At 41.0% G+C, this 23,041-nt stretch overlaps 1 protein-coding gene across 1 annotated transcript in view; it reads left to right on the top strand.

Moving 5' to 3' along the window:
- Positions 1-608: 608 nt before the first annotated feature.
- Positions 609-23,041, top strand: part of ntf3 (neurotrophin 3) — a 35,537-nt gene continuing 13,104 nt past the window's right edge. Inside the window, exon 1 of the mRNA XM_058625347.1 lies at positions 609-748. Coding sequence (XP_058481330.1) covers positions 731-748 — 18 coding nt within the window. The 5' untranslated portion in view covers positions 609-730. The remainder of the gene's footprint in view (positions 749-23,041) is intronic.

The raw sequence follows: 23,041 nt of genomic DNA, 5'->3' as shown, positions 1-23,041 counted from the left end.
CTCACTCTTTCATATTGCCCTCCTTAAAGGTGATTGACATTAAAACTGTAGAGCATAACTTCTTTTATAAACAAAGGAGGGGAGGAAAATTCATCTTAATAGTCAATATGAACTTTTTTTGGGGGGGGGGGGGGGTGTGTCAAACATCTGGCACGTGTTAGTACTTCAAGCAGAGCCTTTCTTATGTAATGACAAATGTCTGGAAGTAGGTCTTTCACATTTACACCATTCCTAATGTTGCTTTCAACTAAATGTCCTCCTTATGGTTTTCAAATCTATATCTGACTGTAAGTTAGTCTCGCAGAACGTCAGATGACGCGAAGGCCACACGCGCGCGCACGCACACATACACACACTAATTCGGTGTCCTAATTCATGTCAGCAGGCTTGTTGCGCTGACAGACAGTGGCAGCATGCATGCAGGTCTTTGCAGCCACATGCGCCAGGAGCCATCTGTCCTGTCCAGAGAGAGAGAGAGAGAGAGAGGGAGAGAGAGAGAGAGAGGGAGAGAGGGAGGGAGGGACGCACACACACACACACACACACACAGAGAAAGAGAGAGAGAGAGAGAGAGAGAGCGCATTACGCACACCCTGATCCTCTCCACATAGAACCAGTGTGGTGCACAGACCAGGCGGCTGTCTCCTCAGAAAGTGGGAAGTTTTCGCCGATCTGTCCAAAAATTAATCACCTTCATGTCGACTCTGTTGGATACTAACCCGCCGATGCTATGGTTACCTTTATTACGGTAGGAACACGTTTATTTGTTTGTGTTTTGGAAGCATTTCGCTGGGAAAAAAAAACCCCAACAACAACACACTTTGGTGTCACTGGGACTCGAGAGAGGAGAGACACCGGAGTTTTGTATATGTTCAAGATGACAAGAAGTCAGCACTTATTGACTTCAAGTGCACGGCATTATATGTTGTATCAAATACAGGTATAATTAAAAGGGTGCATTTCGAGTTGCTGAAGTTCCAGGTTGCATGACAAAAGTTTTGGAAAACTGAATTTGGAATTTGGAACTTGGAATAGTTTTTTCAGTGAAAATATTCGATGTCCTTTAGACATAAGAAGGTGCGTGACATGTTCAGGGACTTATTCCTTCCACTTAACTTCAGCTTTGGCGAGTTAAAAAGAGGCCATTAGGAGCCGCGCGCTGACAAACTATAACCTTCTTTGCACAGGTAGAAAAAAAAGGGTTGGTCTTTTACATTGCTCGCTATAACACACACGCAAACATTAGAGACTCTTGCCATTTGTAGTTGCACTCGGAAGTCCTGCTGCTTTTCCAGAGGCGCGTGCGCCCGCGCGTGTTGGAGGCAGCGTCACTGGATCAATACGCACAGGAAAAACCTCTCAGATGTGACTCAGCCTGTGTTTGACCGACTGGGCTCGCTGTAAGTGCTGGGAACGACAGAGGAAATGTCACAAGTGACTCCCAAAACAAACTGTAGTTTCTCCCTCCACGCGCGCTCCTCGCCTCATGTGCATGTTAGTGTGTGTGCGCATGTTTGTGTATGTGTGTGCCAAGCGTGCGCACGAGTTAGAGGCAGCCTCTTTGCGCTCAGAAGTCCACTCTTAAGTCTTTTGCGGAGTGAAACCTTTCCAAAAGTGTCATTTTTTAAAACAAATTAAACCACATAATGTGTCGTGTTGGGACGTGGAGAAGTGCTAAATCAATATCTCGTGCGCCGCAAGACATTCAGAGGTATATACAGGATATTGAATTAACACCAGACTTTTGAATGTTGGGAGCTGGTGATGAAAAGTAACGCGCGACTTTTTGATAAAATGACATGGTTAGTTTGATGATGTTAAACAATAACGTTTAACTTAATCGCTGTGTGGTCAATTGGGTTTGGGAGCAACTTAAAAAGTAGGGCAATAAAAACTCAGACAGCTCAGAGTTCGAATTCGACACAATTTTCTTGAACTTATGCATGTATATCTAAATATTTATCTTAGCTACTGTGTATCTATATGGATTAACATGGATGTAACTCTGTGTAACGGCCTTGTTGTGCTGTGGTATGTCTGACATGACATGTGGCCTGGGAAGCTTTGCGTAATGGCGCGCATCAGTGGGCGTCTTGGACCTTTGGTGGATGCTTTTTCTCTTGTGTGTGTGTGTGTGTGTGTGTGTGTGTGCAGAAGCAGCTGTTGCAGCAGTGGGTTTGAGGCAGAGTCTCTCCTGACATGCCGCCACACAGCAGGACAAGAAAATTAGGACGCAGGGAAGGAAGCGAAAAAGAGAGAGGCCTGTTTTTATTGTTTTCCCGGCTATGGACACTTAAAAAAATGGCCTCACAGGCCCCGAGAGAAGCATATACTATACTACAGCTGTGTGCTGTTGCGTGCATGTCGGAGCAGTGGGTGCTGTGCAGCTGCAAAGACTCAGTTTAACAAGGCCCATTTTGTGTTTTACTGCAGGAGAAAGGAGCAAAAGAAGGAGTGAGGGGTGTGAACAGATTAGGGGTTGGGCTCATGGAAAGAACATAAAGAAGATAAGGATAAAAGGGTCCACAATGGCTCCCAGGTGGTTTAACAAACTGCTAGTGTTACTATGGACTGGTCCCGTTGTTCCTTTTTCGCCCCTGCATCCCACCCTTTTTGTGCTATATCCCTCCCCTCCTCTATCTGCTTCACTCCCACCTCTTGTACCTGTTTTGTTTGTTGCCCCAGTTTCTAATATCCTTGTTGCAGGATTTGTCCAGCGGCACCCGATGACAAAAATAAATGTCATCAGTTTTAGGGTCAAGGTCAAGGCTGTGCTGTGCATACGTTTGTCAATGAGTTCAGACAATGCAGATTAAGCCGAGCAGCTCTATACAACTCTCTCGGTGTTTGTCAGTATCACGGTGCTTAGATGTTTTGCCTGGCGGCATTTCCCGTGCTGCACACAGGAGGTGATTTGTTTCACGCCAAGACACACAGCAACATTATGCAATAGCAATCAGGTCGGAGTATGGCTAAAAACACAAAGAGGCGCCCTCAAAAAGTTTTAGAGGTGAATTCATAATTCAGCAGATTGATGGGATCAACACTTTTTGTCCCCAGTGCAGCAGGTGTATACACACGAATGCTCCCTCAGGTCTGATATTTTTCATTGACAGAGCCAACAGAGTCAAACACCACTAAAAGTTACACACCATAGCTTTAAAAGCCAGCGTCACAGTGCTGGTGACGGCAGAAACGTCTAATATTAAGAAATAAGTTAGACACAGTTAGACACTGCACCTGGGAAGCACAAACAACTCATACTGCAGCGGATCAACTTTCACTCCCCGTGGCAATCACCTGCCACAATTTTTACTGTTGCACAACACAAACACTGTGGATCTTGACTGCACTCATGCCTTGGAGCTTGTGTACAACTTGTGGTTTAAAAAAAAGAAAGAAAAGAAAAAGTGTGCTTACTTTATACGTTATTTTGCAAATTAGAGGTTTAAATGAACAAAAAGAGTTGAAATGACGGGTTGAACTTTCTCTCGTAGTGTAGGTCAGCGATGGCCGGATTTTTATAGGATTAGAGCAGCAGAGGCAGAGAAGATGGTGGATGGTGGAACCAGAGGAATTTAGTCCCCTGAACTTTCCTCTTCTGGTTTTCTACGTTGACTCGACATATGTACAGTCTGCCTTAATGAACGTATTAGGTTCTTACTCTTACCAAAGAAAATAAGTCTGAGTGTGAGGAGTCAGTTAGGATTTCAGGATTGATTGACCAATGCACTAATTTAACCTGATGTATCGATGCTCTTTGGAGTTTAGAACATTGAATAAAAATCCCAAATTCCATAGAGCCCGACACCTCGTCCCATCAAATACTACAGTCACACAATCATTCTCCATCACACAAGGTGTCTTTCACAGGTTGACTTTTTCACAGCGGACATTTTAACGATTGCATTGTCTTGGCCTTGAGATTTTGATTTATCGTGCCGTCGCCACAAAGTGCTACACGTTGCGAACATTCGGACAAAGTGTACGTCAAGAGATTCACGGAAGAAATGAACTTGTGTTTCCAATAAAGACGTGCTGTCAGGATGAACAAGAAAAGCAGTGGTCGGTCAACTGTGGCCAGAAATAGACACGGAGCAGAACAACACTGCTTTTATGCTACAAAGGATGTGAGATTGCCTCTTTGAATGCATCCTCTAATTTACTGCCCTCTTGTGGGTACAGTGAGGTATTGCCAGTGTTAGTGAGGCTAGCTTTGACCATAGGCTGTCTGTAAAACTATGTTGAAAAGTGAAGCCTGGGTAGTAGGACAGGGGCAGTGCTTAGCCACAAGGGGGCGACTCTGACAAAATCAGTAAACATTTTCCTTGGCAGTTTATGATTTTTAATCACTCGTTTTCTACAGTTTAGCAGCTCTGCACATCTGGAGAGACCTGGTCCAAACATCTCAAATGCTTGATCACAATATTCACAAATCTCGAGGCTTCACAAAGATAGATTGTTTTTCAACCAGACGACTTACGACACTATATGCTCATTCCTGCATTCTGTTGACTAAGACTGTTTTTTTTTCTTTTAAAAGCTTGATCTGTGATATGAGATAAACTTTAGTTTAAACTATACGACAACACTATGACTTTTCAAAAGAGTTAAGATGCAGCAATAGCAGGTAAACAAGCAGATCTGGATGAGGTTTATTACTAATCACCTTGATCAACATGTGTCTCTTTATGGTGCAGGTTTCTCTGTGCAAGAGTTCAGGAGGCACGAGAATACAAAGAGTCCCTTCTGGAATTTGTCGTCGTCACTTAATGGCAAATAATGAGAGGATTATTTCTTAAGGGATTTTTTAGATGATATAGAAAACAGCATCACAACAAAAAAGAGTAGTCTAATTTACACTGAAACAGAATCTAATATAAGAATTCAATTGTTGTGTCTGAAAGGAATCATTTTGAAGCTCCCTGCTTTGGTTAAAAGGAAGACACAGAGTGAGATGATTTTGCATCGTACACAGTAAATTAAATTATGCACTGTCAAAGTTCAATGACCCTGTCAGAGTTATTACAACAACAGTGTTAATACACTTGGACACAGTGTTAAATCAACTGTGAAATTGACTGTGTATATCCATACAGTCTGGTGTTCCTGAACATTTCAATTGAACCTATTTCATGACAGTGTTCCATAATTTGACTCATGTGATTGCTATAAAGTGAGATTTGTGAGTTGTTTTCACCTCATTTGGACCATCGGATACTGTGATATGTTTGTTTTCTACTTTGTACATTATTTGTGCATCTTCAAAATCGACCAGATCTTTAAATGTAAGTGTTTTTTTGTCAAATGACAAAAAAGGAGCCGTTTCTCTAGAATCAGCTTTATGTATAATTCTTATGGTTCTTCGGCCAGAAAGGAGAACTTAAAGAGGAAAAACAGGCATATTAGTAATGCTAAGGTTTCAGCCTGGTCTTTCTGCTTCTGTGAATTAAAAGCGCTGAATTGCACAAAAAGGTTTATATATTTTTCTCTCATACTTCAGCGTGATGTCACGTTCAGGAGCACCACATGTAACTTCTATCACTCCGCGCCTCCAAAAGCACTTCATTTTATGTGGGGATAGTTTCTGCTTTCCAAAGCGTCACAGGGTTTTATGATAAAAGTCAAGTGTCTCAAGTGCGTCTAACAGATCTGAGGTGAGAGGATTTGTCAGACTGTCGGGGTCAAGAATCTGAGATGTTTGGAGCAGGTCTCTCTCCAGACAAGCAAGGCTGCTGAAAGGTTGAGACAAGATGTTGCAGAGTTCAGCTTGTGTTTAGGAGAAAGTCTGTTTTTTTTTTTTTTTTAAATGATGCTTCTTTCTATACTCTCTGCTATGGCAGTTGGGCCAAGGTGTACATTTCATTCTATACGGTCACAGCTCAATTTCCCCGCCCACCCGGCCCGAGGTGATGGTTTACACATTTAGCCGAGTGTTTATATGCAGCACATTCTTATGGCTGGAGAGAGACAAACAAACCGCTCTCTCTGCTCTGTGGAACAGAGACGGCACAGAGCAGACACACATGTCAGGATATTCATTACAGAAATCCATTCGTTTAACCTGTAACCTTAACTCTTACTTTGATGTAAACAATTCTAAATCTAAACTGAAATTCTATCGCCGTTCCTAACAGAACCAAACTTTCTCTCCTTGTCTGTTTCATTGTCTTCTCCACATCTCCTTGAGAGGCAGATAGAGCAGATTGAGATCATGTGGTTTCAAGGTAAGGCTCGAGCTTCCCAGCAGTTCAGTCATGTAACAGTTCAACCTTCCACATGGGTTTTTCGACCCCGTAATCTGCCTCTGTGTCTGAACGATTTTCTTTATCTCCCTCAAATTCCCTGTCTGGATCTTTATATCCCTCATTTTTTTCCCTCTCATTACATCCCCCGCTCCGTGTCTGAGTCGACCTCCCAGCCTGTTGTTCCACTCTCATGTTTCCACATTAAAAAAAGTAAACCCAGTGACCTCCTGATGCCATCCACGTCCCGATACAGAGGATCACTGATAAAGTCCACTGGGATGGGATTCCACAAAGGAAAAAAAATGCTCCATGTACTTACAAAACCTTGTGGATTGAAATTTGAATGCACCGAAAATGTCAAATTTCAGGCCGACATACAGATGGTTCTTTCACATGACAGTGGGCAGGGCTGATGCTTGTGCAGGTTGTCTGAGCAGAGTCTGCTATGGCTCGCTACTCAGCAAAAGTTGCTAAAGCGGTGGTGATGTGATGTCCGCTATGTTGGCTGTTTTTGAGGGGGAAAAAACAAGAGGAAAACAACCTTATCCAAGAGCTCAGTTTGAGCTGTTTGGTGTCACCATGATTTGATTGGCTGGCACCAGTGTTGGAACATTTGCATAACATGCTTTGATTGGTTGATTAATTGGCTTTGACCGCCACATGCAAATTTGCACATTTCACCACCTTTGTCGAACACGCCAGACCAAATTGAAACAATTCGCCCACGATGCGGTTGACACTGCTCCATTCCGAGCCAAGCGTTTCAGTTTCCACCGCATATGTGTCGGTAATGATACTGATATCAGTGACTGTGAATCGGTTGCTACATGCAGTTCTTTATATGGTACTTATGTTATCACGATATCAAATGATATGATATCACAATACAATGTGATCACAATATTTAAATCACAATACGTTATTATCACAATATTTAAGTCACAATGTGATGTGATCACAATATTGAAATCACAATACGATAATATCGCAATATTTAAGTCACAATATGATGTGATCACAATATTTAAGTCAGGGTTAAATATTGTGATATTTAAGTCACGATACAATGTTATCACAATATTTAAATCACAATCAATTATTGTCAGGATATTTAAGTCACAATATGATGTGATCACAATATTGAAATCACAATACGATAATATCACGATATTTAAGTCACAATACAATGTTATCGCAATATTTAAGTAATCATACGATATCATTGTGATATTTCAGTCACGATTCGATGTTATCACAATATTTAAGTAACAATATTGCAAAACACTGAGCACTTGGAGACAACTAGTGGACTCAAGCGTCATTTGATTGTTTATTATGCTAATCCACAAAAAGTGGATCAGAAAAAAAATGATGTCTCTAAAGCAATATAATACTGATAATATGCACATGTCAAAGTGCTTTGGATATTCTGCACTGCGGTTTAATTTCCATCTGCACCGAACATGTACATGTTTGCATTGCAAATGAGACCACCACGGAATTTGTGTGTTTGATGTGGTAGAAAAACCTGTTTCCTTTGCACTGTTGAATTTAGAGGCTGCGTGACGGTCCATGCAAAGCTTTGTTTATATTTATTTTTCAGGAAAATGTGTTAGTCACCACCTTGCCAAGTTTGAATGATTAGACAAGTTGCTACGTATTCATTCAAATCATGTAAAATTCAGCAACATTCACTGCTTTGAGGCGCTGGGGTTGCGTCCTGGAACACATCTATGTTTCAGTGTTTCAGTGTTTCAGTCTTTTCTTCTCTGCACTTCATTTCCTCATGTTTTGGAATTTTCAATAAAGTGGCAGAGCTATTCTGCACATCTTTGCATCCAAGGAAGATGTATTTGCCGGACAAAGACATCGCAGCTGTCAAAGGCAGGAGTGTAGAAGCATGTGCAGCTACTCATGAGGTTTTTATGTTATTACAGCATCTCCGGTGCATCCTCCAGCCATATTTTTTTAGAAATGCCTACAAAATATTGATCAGAGGACTAGAGAGGAACTGTTTTCAGTCTAAACTCTTCAGCACTCTTTTTCCCCACGTTCTCAGACAATATTTTCTAACATATCCTAGATAACGTGTGAAGAGGTCAATATATGCATTTGCTTGACCTGGTATTTGCAGCAATAGCAATGATGAACAGCCTAGAATGTATACATTCAATAAATTGTACCCTCACAGGTGCAACAACACTCTTAAAGAGGAAGCTGCCAGCTGTGACAATTACAGAGGTTTAGTTGTATGACAAAATAAAAAAATGTGGTTGTTTTCGAGTGTTCACTAGAAACACAGAAATGCTCAAAAATCATTCACACACAGCATCCAGATAAACCTTCTTGGAAAAACAACTGCAATTCATTTCATAATGTTTGTCATTTATTTATACAGTCATTTCAGATTAGATTTAGTTTTTGCTGCTGATCTGATTGTAGTCATTTATAGACCCTACACGTTTTGTTAAGTTAGTTAAAAAAATATTGACTGAAATCACATTTTTTTATTAGAGTTAAAATGATCATAGTTTAAATATAAAACTTTTTGATTTTAAATTTAGATTTATTTATTTAGTGTATTTATTATGCACAACCTATCGTCAAATTGAAAATTCACTCAAAATTGAAACTGTGCTTTAAATGTCTTATCTTCAGGAATTATATCAGATTAAGATCTCTCATCTTTTGCCATTAAAATGATTATTGTATTCAACCCATTTCTTTGAAACTATGGCTAAATTTAAGTCAATTCATATTTATTGTAGAAATGAGAGCAGGGATTTATATCATCCAAGGGGCTCACATGTAGCACTTTTCAAGATTTTTGTATAAACTGTACAGATATTTGACTCCTTCATTTATCTTAAGTGTCATGTACAAGCCAGGAAACCCTGCTGCATTTCTTCCTCGTGTTACATCGATGATCCCGTCACAGCGATAACAAACAGGCAGTGTTTGAAGTCGGGGTACAGTGCTGATGAAGTGGACACAGACACAGAGTGGTTGAATGAAAGGATGCAGCTCCGGTGTGTGTCTCAGACAATCCAGCTGGGAACAACCTGTTGTATTAGCACAGCTCAAATACTTGGGAGCGGCCATTTTCATTCTCCCCTTATAGAATGAGATGCCTATAGGTGACATCTTTGTGGACTGATGTGTCGGGTTAGTGGCCACCTTTGATATGCGAGCTCGCAGATGTTCAGACGGCCTGAGGGCCAAACTCTCTTCCCGGCATCTCAACCACACACTGGCACACAAACCCAGTCACTGCATGTCGCCTTGATTGCATGGCTTCCCTCTGTCCCTAACATAAGCCTAATCTTAACCCCGGAGCCTAAATCACAACCTTTAACTCGGCTGTTTGAAACCTGTAAAAGTCATTCAAGGAATGCCCTCGAAGCGTGGAATCCTTGAATGCGAGTCATTATGCTTTAAGTCGCTATGTTTACACACATATATGCACCGTGTGAAAGTGATAGAGCATGAAATACAGTGGCTAATGTGCCACACTGTTACAGCATGTTGCTAAACTGCTGCTTATAGACATCCAGTATAAAAATACACTGTTTTGAGCCATCATTTGTGTCTTATGATGGAAGTCTGCTACTACAGGCCTGCTCATGGTAGGTCATATCACACTTATGTAAGTTGCATAGTGAACAACCTTCTGGCACCAAACTAGTTGTGATGTCACAAAATCCTGCCAGTAGGTGCATGTCTTCAGTCTTCATTTAGACTGGATTTTACTCTGGAAAGGAGGTGAGGTGACTTTAACATTCACTCACACTGGACAGGTGTTATAGGTAGGAATGCAGGGACAACATCAGTAGAGAATAGCTCTGTTAATTCCTCATAAGCTCTGAGCCCCATGGCCAAACCAGTTGATGGTTTAGATTTAGATCAGGGGTGTCAAATATACGGCCCGGGGGCCAGAACCGGCCCGCCAGAGGGTCCAATCCGGCCCACAGGATGAATTTGTTAAAATTTCACACTACGATTACAATCTAAACGTAATGTCAAATGCAATATTTTTCTCTTCCAGATACCTGTAACTAAATGTTTGTGCCTTTTTAGATCCAGTGTGATGTGTAAATAGTACATTTAGGCACAATATTGTTGAAATTGCACTTATATTTCTCAAGAAATTTCATGTTTTGTAAAAATATCTTCATTAAATGTAAAACAAAGGAGAAAAAAGCAAGGAGTTCTTGTTGTTCATAGGTTATTATGCTATTATTTTACTATTTTTACTGGTCCGGCCCACTTGAGATCAAATTGTGCTGTATGTGGCCCCTGAACAAAAATGAGTTTGACACCCCTGATTTAGATGGTTTACATTCACTGCATCACAATTAAGCGAAACTGGCGATTTCAGTGGTGACGGCTAGTGATGAGGTGATTTTACATTTTACACAGTATTAGTTATATACCGGTCAAATTCACTGGATCGCATATTGGATAAAGAAAAACATGAAATCTGATATTATCCAAAAACCTTAAATTGCACGTTAATGCTCCTGTTAAACAGTCTTCTTTATAGGAGCGGAGTATTTGATCGTAAATTCATCAACACAAACCTTTTGCTCAAACTGTGGTAGTTTAATAGATGGAAAAAAATGAATATAACGCACTGATTTCAGCATCATTAGATACTAAAGGTGGAAATATGCAATCCCTCTCGTTTTTTGTGTATTTATAAGTGTTTAAATACATTTTAGGTGGGAATGGACTTCAAAGCATGTCCTGGTCAAAACTGCTGCATGTGAGTCTTGAGAGTGTGTAGGAGTGAATGTCTGGAGGTGGGTGGTTAAGTACAGTATAAGTTACAGTCAAATCATAAATGACAAATTCTATCCCTCCCTCGACGTTGGCCTCACAGGAATACTGCTTTTGGATAATCCTGCTGAACCCGAGATGACCAGTTGTTCTCGGTCCAGTATCAACAAATTTTGACTTTAGATTTTATGGAGCAGTTCTCATGCCAGGACTGTCCTTTTATAAGTTACTTTGTGGACTGGCCATCCATAAACCATAAAGCAAATTTAACAATAGTTTAAATATATATAAAATGAGCTAAACCATGGTTTTATCTTCATGTTGTTTCCAAGTAGCAAACGGTCACCCATAAAAAAAAAAATCTAAATTCCCATTTTGAAGCCTCCAGAAACACAATGTGGCCGATGTTGGACGACACCACATTGTCTATTTTTCTCTAAATGGGAACATTGTTTATAAAGGTTTACAAGGTTCTGTAGAAGAAGACCTGACACTAGTGCATGAGATATTAACTCCTGAGGAAAATGCTTCCTGATATTATAAATTAAATGAAAAGTAGGCTCATGTACCTATTGATTTTCATTCAGAGAGTGCTCTTTTTTTGCAACCAGCAGAGTTGCCCCCTGGTGGCTATTCAGTATATTCCTTCTTCCGGATTGACTTCACTGAGAAAACTGGAAAAACTCCATCTACTTTTTTTCTGTACAGATGATCGTTTCTTGCTTCCAGCGTGAGTGCAGGGTAGATGGAATGTTCATGCACAGAGAATATGTTTAGTACTTATGTGAAACATCTCTCACTTCAGCAGTGGAGTATAAACATTTCTGAAAAGCAGGGGGAGAGAAAACCCAAATGCACATGAGCATACAGGACAACTCCATTACCAGTGTGTGTGTGTGTGTGTAGCGGGACGGTGGTGGTGAGTTTGTTTGCGTCTAATAAGCCGTCAACGTCCTGTCAAGGCAAATTAAACCTTTGCAAATTCAAATAGCCGAGCCAGCTGTTGACGGTAAATGCATGATCTACATCTGCATCCGTACAGTATTGGTGCAGCCCTCACATTTAATGAAAAGAATTATTCCTGGAAACCTAATGTTGCATGACCCAACATGCAACTCTCGAATGGGAAAATATTCCGTCCCACTCTCTACGCCAAACACCGTCCGATGATATTCAGAATTGAGGTAAGACGTGGCATGCATGAAATGTCGTAGCGTAGAATGGGCTCGACTTTGCATGATAAAAGGTGACAGGAAATGGGACAGGAAAAACAGATGCTTGAGTACAGCTGCAAATACACAGTGGATTAAATGGTGTTTTGTTGCTTTTGTCCATATTTCTATATCCATACTGTTTGAGAAACATGCCACCTACCATGAATGAATGCAATAATGCATTTACAATAATAATGCCAGCACCTTGATGTTTACAGTGTCATTTGCAGATTAAAGGTCCAGTGTGTAACATGTGGAGGTTTTGTTGGCAGAACCTCACGACACAGGTTTGTTTGATACGTGTACGATCGCTTTAACTATTATTCTCTGTAGCAGGAGCTTAATTAATGAATTAATTAATCAATCAATCAAAGAAGACCAACATCCTTTATCACAAAACCATATCTCTGCAGAGCTTGATTATTTGCAGGATATTATTTTTTTTTTTTTACGATGAATCGCAAACATCAACGTTGAATAAAGAGTCAGAGGATCGCTCAAATTGTTGAAACTTATCCTCACTGTGCAAAAACACAGCAACAAATTTCAGTTCCACTTTCACAGGCCTTCATGTCTGTGCAAGTACAAATATCAGCTAAGGCATACTTGGCACCTTTAAAGTAAGTAGTCTAAATTAATTTGAGCAGATTTTTTTCTTTTTTAAGTTTTGGCAGCCTGGATGAAAGGACGTTGGCAAAGAAAACAAAACAAAACACAGTAACACAAACAGGAAGAGGAACAGCAGCTTGATTGGTTTTTGGACTATTTCAATTTCAATGTAGTATTGCATTTATTTATTAATCCTCTCCTGTCCTATCCTCACATATGACCCCTGTAACCCCCTTAGTCCTACACCTCTGCATTTCAAATGCTGGGTGTGATTCGATGCTTCTGGCGTCAACGCCTCCTCAACACTGAACATCTGTGAGATGATGCACACGTCTTTAAGAAATTCAAAGTCAGACTAAACAGCCAAATGGTTTTTTTTGTTCTTTTTTAAGTCATCAATCATACGACATATGACTTTATCTGTGATAACAACGCACTCATAAATGAACAGTTTCATTCATAAATCTGGTAACTGTAAGATTAATGATATCCAGTTTTCCATCTTTTATGTTCCTTTGACACTTCAAATCTCAAAGGTCCGCACGAGAGTTCCAACAAACGACTACTTTAGGCAAAATAAGATTGCGATCTAGTGTGTTTGATAAATAGGAGTTGAGGCAAGAGTTCTCTCAACTATTGAGATCACCAAACATTAGCATGTGCGTGGACGTGTTACACGCGGCTGCTTTTAAACAAAGAGCATGACAACACAGCAAGTGCAAGGTGGTTTTAAAGGAGTTTGAAGAAGGAAACACAACACGATTGCGAATATATCGCAAATTGTACATAAACGGAATGTTACAGTCGGATGATTGGAAGAGGAATATGTTTTTTTTTCCTGTTTGGATGGACCAAACATGATGCATTACATATGGCGTTGCATTTAGCTGGCAGTGTAACAAAATTGAGACTCAACATGAGATGCTTCTGTCACGACTAATTAAAATAAAGCTGATATATCAAATGTGTAAAGTTAAATATCTAGCATCTAGTCAAACTGGCGGCCCGCGGGCCACATGCAGCCCTCCAATCGATTACATGTGGCCCGCCCACCACAAAATTAATTAGCTAGCAATATTTCTTATAATAGTAATAAGATATTCGGTTGTAATTATTGCTTTATGAAATGTATTACACTCAACATTAAATTCCATTTATTTAAGATGTTTTAATAAGAGTTATCCTCGTCATTATTTGCTAAATTTATTTATCATAAATAGGTTTTTATTGTGAAGTATACGCAATTTTATATCAAAACAAGCTCTTTTACTTTGAAATTCAGTCTCATATCATCATGAATATCTTATATTGCCCACCCTGCTACGGAACACTTTTTTTCTCTAGACTGGCCCCCTCTTGACCAAACTAGATGCTGATTGGCCCCCAGGTCATTTGAGTTTGACACCCCTGACATAAAGAGTTGCATATCAAGACCAAGCATGTGAACTGTATTTATCATTTAACAGTTTAAAGCATGAAACAGCTGCCCCCCACAACTTATTAAAAGCATTCGAATATTTAAAAACAAAACAAAACAAGTACGATTGGCGCTCCGGTGTTATTTCATGGAGTATTTAAACATTTGTTTTGTTATTAACCATCAGAGAGAAAAATATGTCTTGTATTTCCACATTTTTTTATTTATTTTTTAATCAAAAGTGGCCTATTATGAGAATGTTATTGTGCTCAGTGATCTACTGTGCAGCAACAATGCCTGCGGAGCCTCCGCGCAGACCAGCGATCTGCATCTACACATGACAGGACGACACAATCAGACCCAGGATACACTGATGCCAATGGCCTGAAAACCGTAACCGTAACCGTTTTCTCTTTCTGAACTTGTCTTTGCGAAAGAACTTGTGGACACGCTTTTACAACTTAACCTCAGAGCACAGCCACACCTCCCTCCCTCTCTCTCTCCCTCTTTGTGTGTTTACTTTGTTTACCGAGTGTCAGAAGTACACTTTTGTTACCCAGATGGAGACAAAAGCTGCTTTCTTACACGCAATACGGCCATGAATCTCTCTTGAGCAGCTTTGACTGTAAACACAAATGTGCAAATCACTTGAAGCAGACATTTGACAGACATTTCCCTGCCTGTGTGCGAGTACACGATCTGTATGATGTCCAGCTGAGCTGATGTGTGACCGGAGCTGGTCCCTGTCCAGAGAATACCCAGTGAGAGAGTAGGCGTGATAATATTTCTAGCTATATGAACTCATGCTTCTTCTTCCCTGACGCCACCGGGGGCATCGTCACACGTCATAAAGCCGCGTCTCACTTTAATAAAACACAGACATGCTGCATACCTACAGAAAGGTCAGGAACTCGGCTAAAGGCTCATAAAAAAACAATCTGATGTTCACGAAACACAGTCAAAACACCAGTCGATCAAACCAGCAGGAGCAGAAAACACCGTAACAGTGTAAGCACTGAAAAGCGGCACCGGAGATTCAGTGTGATTATGTAAACAAACAAAAAAAAACGTGTCTGATGGACACCAGAGACTCCACAGAGTCTCACTTTACAACCAAGAGTTTGTCAGCTCCTTCTGCATATTTTTAAAGGTGATATTTACTTTAAAATGCAACATTTTTTTAGGTGAGGGAAGAAAAAAAATCCTTTGTTTATGTTGGGTTCCATCTGTATTTACTCTGACACAGTGGTATCTACGGTGATGCTTACACTTGCGGAATCTCGCAAATGTTATCTTGATTTCGATACGAAGATAATACACGTAGAGCCCGTCATTGCAGAGATATACTCGGTTTTAGTTTGGGCGTCAACAGGGAAGAAGGGGTTAAAGTCACGTAGGTTTAAAAGGGCAGATTCTGTTGCAGACATTGTTTTGAAACCATGGGACAGACAGTCAGAATGAAACTGATTTTTAGGATGACAGTCAGATGACAAGCTGTGCCTGGGAGGACAAAACAACAGAGCCCATCTTATTGTGAACAAGTTCATTATGACCTGTTCCAGAAGCTCACTAATTGTCTGATGTTGCTTCTTGAGATGCTTGTTGAGATTAATTGCAGTTTTTTTTTGCTTTTTTTTTAACCACTCAGAAGATAGTCGATCATGTGGATTGCGTGCGACTCATTAATCGTGTTAATGACCCATTTGTCTCTTCGCCTCATGGTTTGAGAGCTATTTAATAGTAATTACAAATGAGGAGATGTGAAGATTAAATCTGAGGCCTCACAGATCCTCCACTTAAAGAAAATACATAACACGGCTAGGTTCTATTTTGCTATTTACTCGAGGCTTATTGGTGTCTTGACTGTGACATGAATATGTCCTCATTATGTGACCATGGTTCCAATGTTGAGGTTTTTGTCCACTAGTAGTTGACACTAGCTGTCAGTCACACAGGTGCTCATTCATATTTAGGATTTACTAAATGAACATTGCGCTCTATTTAAGAAGACCTGAAATGATAGGGTCACTCTAATCAGTCAGAATCTCTGCCAGCATCAGTCCCTTGCCTAGAGTCTGTGCCTTTGCAAAGCCATAACATTAGTCTTCTTGCGTTGGTTCTGCTCTCTACATTGCCTGCCTGGTCCATGACAAAGACTCTCCTCTCAGCACGGGGTCAGCACTTGTGCACTTCCTGATGGCCCCCCCCACAGCCTTCACACATATGCGATTTCCTGTTTCTGAGCTGGGACAACCTGGATACACACTTGGGTAGTCAGTAACCCACCAGAACTGACAAGGAGCTGTGGGGCTCTGAGGCTGGAAGCAGACAAAACAAAACAAACACATTGGGTGAGGAGAGGATGGCGTACACGCGAGACGAAGAGGTCGTTCACTGAACTCTGACCCTTGTCAAGTTCCATCCCTAGACACAAACAGATTTGGCCCTGCGACCTTTAACATCCTTTATAGATCTTTCTAATGAGAATTATTTCATAATTCCGACATATTGTCCTGGGATCAGTCGTGTGGTTTGTGCAGCGGAGAATTCCACAAAGTGTGGAGTCTTATGTGACTCTTGGACTTGTGGGGCTCAGGGAGAGTTACCCACTGTGCCAGGTTGGTAATCTGGACCATTAATCCAGGAAATACTACCATAACACACACATACACACTGAAGCAAGGTCAAAGCCACTGTTGAGCCCTAGCAGTCTATTCCTGTGTCTGTGATTCTATTAGGATGGATGCTGGATTAGCGTTCCCTGATCTCTGTGGCTGAATTGGGATGGTTATTATAACCTACTACTGTTTGGACCGATTCAGATCACACAGTTCTCAGTTGTCAGCCTGCCCCTCTATTCAGTCTTAGTTTCACCGTCTGCTTCAGACCCCGTATCAGACACGATGAGAATTTAAGTGCTGATGTGATATGAAGTGAAGTCGACTTAAATGTCACTCCGGAAAGCTTTTAGCACCAAATGCCACAAAGTGGTGGAGAAAAAGCAGAAAAAACTGATGAACAAAAAAGGAGGGCAACTTGAAGCAAAAGCACAAACCACTGTTCAACGTGTGTGTGTGTGTGTGTGTGTGTGCCACAGTGGATCTTGTCAGATGTAGGGCATAATGGAAACCACATCAAAGTAACAGCGGATTCTTTTCCATTCACTCTTTGAGCAAAACCGCAGACATCCAACACCGAGGCCAGTCCTGTTTGGTCTGTCTGTCCCGTTGTGTGAGGAGATGAATGGAGGCCGTCATGTTACGCTTCTTCATCTTCCTGTCACACATGGAATAAACAGGTGTTTGTCAAGACTGTTTCACTTGTTTACGCACTCAGACAGATGCACTCGGGAGACACAGATGCAGGGAGAGAATCCCATCGTCATCTCTCTTGTGGTTCCCTATGATCAGACTGGTACAAGTCAGAATTTATATCATATAGAACCAGAAGTATACACGCTGCTTTTCAGATGTTCTGGTGAGGTGACTGTCTGCTCAGGAGGACGGTTGAGTTTAATTGTGTCCTCCATTGTCACAACAAAACAACAATAATGAACAAAGATTCAATTTCTCTCTACTGGGAAAAACTGGTAATTACTTCAAACAGTCTGATGTACTTTTAGGCTGACAGCCCTATGGTGTGGCAGTATAAATATCATGATTCTCAGTTATTTTTCCTTTGAGCATCATGTAGACCCTGCGTGTGTGTGGCACAAGCTCACCCGTGCATGCATTTTCCCTGTGCGTTTAAAAACTGTAGCTTGGAACTTTTAGGTATCAGCAAATGTCCATTACATTCGATTCCATTGTTAAATGAGTTCACACGTACATTAAGCCCGTCAGCTCCACACGACTCTCTCTGTGTTTCTCAGTGTAGCAGTAACAAAAACACACTACAATCTCAGGAACTACCTTGAGCGACAATCCTCCTCCTGTACGACTCCTTCGCCTCCTTTGTTGATGAGAGTTTTTGACGGGAAGATGGACAAAGGAAGTGAGAGCTTTAAATGCAGTACCATGATATCGTAAACAGACCTTGGTCTTGCAGATTCAACCTGCTCAGATACAAATTACACCCTGCCTCCACTGTCTTGTCGAACAACTTATGAATGTTATTTGTTCTAGTGTGGTTTGCTGAAATGTGCTGCGCTCTTACCGCAGCTGTACAGCAAATTTCCCCCTGGAGGACAATAAAGACAACTTTAAACTTGAACTTTCAGCTCTGTGCCGGCCTGGGGCTCACGGGCCAAAACGTATTGACAGCTGCGTTCACTCATTCCACCATGCGTGAAACATGAAGGGCTCGGCTGTGAAGATGCTCTGTAATTCAGGTCACCTGATGATACTGCTTTCACTGTGCTGAACTTGTGGGATTTGATGCAGACTTAAACCTAACTGCAAGCTAAAAGGGCTGTCGAGACTTTGAAAACAGTGAGATAAAATCACGTTAGGCTTTAAAACTCTTTTTTTTAAATGAATCTTTCAGAAAACACCCGACTTCATGGAACTTGATAGTTAATAGCTGTCTATTTAGAGTTGCAACATGAAAATGAAATGTTCATTTCCATGAGTTTCTGGTGTGCAGACACATTGTTACTGGTAGTAGTGCAACCTCAAATCTTCTACTTCTACGACTACTTTCCTGCAGCCATGAGTCCTGTAGAAAGCATCTGCTTTGTCTGTAATCTCAGCTTTGTCTCTCAGGTGTAGTTTTTTTAGCAAATTGATGGACTCGCTGACTTCTGTCGTGTGCACTCTAAGAGGGGCGTTTTACGTGCGGCGTCTAAAAAAAAAAGAAAATGCTTGAAAAACACACAAAGGAGGTCAGAGTTGTTTTTAACCAAGGCGGTTGTCAGCTCTACCCCATCTGTCATTAATTACTCAGCAACCAGAAGCCTGGGAGCTGTGGAGATGACTGAGGTTGCTGCAGCGAATGAATGAACACAAATTGAAAAGGGCTGCTTTTCCTCCACCGGAGATTAGCTGGTGAAACCGCTTCTTTGCCCCAAGTATCAAGACAGATATTTCCGTCTCGATGCAGCGCAGACACATCCAGATTAACAGTGGATGTCGCGCATGTCCCGATAGCATTAGCATAGCTTTCTCTTGCTGTGATGTCTCCATACAAAGGGCTTGTTTATGTACCGAGACAAAATGGGAGTGATTTTTTGGGAAACATTTTGCAAGCACTAAAACAATCTTTAGAATTAAAAAATGACTTACACATTGTGTCGTTAGATAAGAGCACCAGGAATAGCAATAGTTAACCAGAGTGTGTTATTTAGAGAGCCAACAGGGGAAGTCCTGCCGCCCTCTGTGTTCAGACTCAGTACAAAGTGTGCGTCCTCACATGTTTTCACTGTCAGATAAAGGAATGTGTACCTGTCGGTATGTACCTATGTGTGTGCACAGCTGTCTGTTGTCGTTGTTGAACACACACAAATTTGATCGGTGCATGCGACTCCTGCCACTTCCCATGCCAGCTTTGCACCGGCAAACATACACGTAAACATCACTCTCATGCACACACACACACACACACACACACACACACACACACACACGGCATGCCTTTACATTTGCAACCACACTCGTGCAAAAACTAGTTTTCTCAAGAGATAATCACCACAAACGCAGATGACTCACATGGCTGGAGGCAGCGATACATTCAGAGGGTAGCTCGCTGTTACGACAGGAATTCTGCCCTTCCCTGCACTTACTTTAACATCCCGGGGGTGAATAGAGAGTGAAGAGGGATGTGGAGGAAGGCGACGGGGATGATCCAGCGGATGTGTGTGTGGAGTCCCACTCGGACCCTAAAGAAATTTGGAACAAATTGTGAAATACAAATTTAAAGGGATTTGTCACCTAAGAAGATCTTATTCATTGTCCTCTATAGTGACATGGGAATAAGTGACATGAATATCTACAATGAGACAGAATTGCACACACAGAGCCAGTTTTCAAATTGTCGCATGAAAATATTTTATTTCATGTCCCCAACATGACCTCGACACTCCTTTTGTTTATCTATTTTCAAACCAGTTCTTCAAATCAAATTTCTATTGCATGCAAAATGTGTTGCACAGTTCCATTGATCATCTCTGCAAAGGCGCCACACTTTCTGGATTTCTTTCCTCACCTTTTCTTCCCCAAACAGAGCAACGAGGTGGGAGGTTGAGATGAAAACACTTTTTTTTATGTAATCTTTTGGCTTTCCTAAGCCACATTTACACGTTGGTTTTCTATTTACAGTCATTTCAAGGACCACAAAAACCACCTGTAGATGTGTAATTACGATGCTGTCATCGAGCATACCTTTGATTACAAGGAGAACTCCCTCGACCAAAACGACAACTAGCAGTTGGCAATGAAAGACTTTTTTTGATGACTTCAGCGGTTGAGTATTGATTATTTTACAGCCATGTTGATTATTTATGAGCGACACACGTAAATACTGCATACAGAATGACGTCATGCTCTCAGGCTGTGATATCTGGAGTCAATTGGACAGTATTAGGGCTCAGACTTTGCCATGTCAAAATCCCTCTGGAGGATTTGTTGGTTGGGGATACTGCTCGCTAAGCCCCATCACTAAGTGCCCTGACTGCATCATCACGGGGGTCTCCACGGCAACTGCCATGCTCACCATTCACGTCACGGTCTCTAATTGATATAGCTTTAAGTGTCCTGAGGTAGCAGGTTTAGACAAATGGGTCAGGGCTGTTTTTATTTTGTGCTTAGTGGTGACCAGGAGTAATTTTGTGCCAGATGTTCTACTTTTTGAGTTAAGACTCCAGAAGGTTGTAGAAGTACTGTGCAAAAGTCTCAGGGCACCAACAGTTTCGTTGTCTTTATGTCGATCAAATTCTGTGATCATTGGCTTTCGGATTTGAATGATGTGACTGAAAGTTGGTCTTTAGTGAGCTGTCGATGAGTTTAATTCATAAAAACATGTCCCTTTTCACAGCTGATATTTGAAATAGTAGTTAGTTTGCTGCAGGGTTGTGCTATTGTACAGTACAAGTGTAAGGATAGGTCACACTAAAGACTTGACACAAGCTATTTCTCACTGGGAAATGTGTAAAGTCAAGTTTAGGGAATCGCAGGTGTTAATGAATGTTAATGAATGAAGCTGGATCTAAATTTATAGATGAACCGTGAAGATTTTTAATCACCACTGTGGCATTAGTTTGATAGCTCAGACTACATGTAATACTTATTTATAATGTCCCTCTTATTCTGTTTTGCTGAGCTTTGTTGATGTTGTTTTGTTAAATCTATCCGGTCTGTGTCATTAGAGTGTTTCTAACTCTATTTTGGAAAAAAACATTTTGGTGTTATTTTTAAGAATAGTCATTATACCCCATAAAGTAATACATTTTTCTTTTAAACCTTTTACAAGCAGTTATTTTGACTACAGTTCTGATTGTTTTTGACCTCTCTGCCGCACCAAACCCACCAATTTGCTCATCTTTGCTCTTCACAGTCATTTTGAAACAAAATGTGTTGAAACAAAAAATGTAATAGGCACAAGAATCCTGGAATTTGGCTCAATTTCATGGTTACTTGTTGTTGTTGTTTTTTATCATTTGACTCCCCTTATGGTGTTTTCATTGTGTAACTGACCCTTAAAACCTTAACTTTGTATCTGATTTTTAAAGTCTTTTTTGCTAATCTAAAACCCTGGCGACTGGTGGCTACTAAAACTAACTTGCAGAGTAGTTCAATGTGCATAAAGTTGTTGAAAACATTTTTTTATCATAGAGCTGCATAAAAGAGTGGCCTTAAATACATGTTTCCACAAAGTGTTGTTGTTGTTCTTGAATGGGCCAAGAGCCATGTGACCGGAGGGTCGCCAGTTCAAATCCTTGCATGGATCAAAGGTTGGGGTGACCCTGAGCAAGACACCAAATCCCCCATTGCTCCCCAGGCACACATAAGCGCTGCCCACAGGTCTTGTGTGTTCACGACTGGTGTGTAAAAAGGATGTAGGGTTAAATACAGAGGTCAAATTCACTATCAGTACTTGGCGTGTGTGCAAAAATAAACAAATAAATCTAATTCCAGTAATGACGTGACTAAACGTTGGCATTTCACAGCTGGAGACGGCGCTTGGTAAGTAATGGTAAACATGTCGGCTAGATTAGTCAGTAAACAGCTGTTAATGTCTGCGTGCGCTAATGGCAAATATTTCTGAAGCCCTTTTAAGACTTTTGGGTTGAAATAGCATGTTTGTTTTCCCTGCTGGGATTTAGGAGATCACAGAGTAGTCAGCGGTGACATGTACAGTCCGGTCTGCTCTGCCTTCATGTGTCATCAGGTTGGGATGACTCCAGAGAGTGAGATATTTTTGGTGATTGAAGGTAACGGCAGTGCAACAGTGGATGTCTAAATAGCTCACGTCATGTCGTCTTAGTCTACATTTTTAGCCCGACAGCCTGAACAAAAGCATAATCTCCCTCCAGGGCCCACGGTCGGTACAAAACAGACACCATTAAAGGTAAAATGCAATAAAATCTTCAGGATGATACTGTTATTGAAGTTAATTTTATTTGGTCGATTTCTGCTAAAACAGTGCTGCAAGTTATTGTCTGTGTCCGCGAGCCTGGAGTTAAATCACGAGATCGCAATTTGTTATCGGGACGAATACATTTGTTTGACCGTTTGGTGACGCCGGCTGTTCTTCCTCATTATTAAATTCATTGTGGATATAGACATTCTTGCCAAGGAGAATAAAAGAGTGGGTCATATGTGTCTGATCTTATTTTCTCC

Source organism: Solea solea, chromosome 3 (assembly GCF_958295425.1).
Source record: "Solea solea chromosome 3, fSolSol10.1, whole genome shotgun sequence".
NCBI lineage: Eukaryota > Metazoa > Chordata > Actinopteri > Pleuronectiformes > Soleidae > Solea > Solea solea.
Note: the sequence above shows the minus strand (reverse complement) of the source record. Positions and strands in the feature narration are given on the sequence as shown.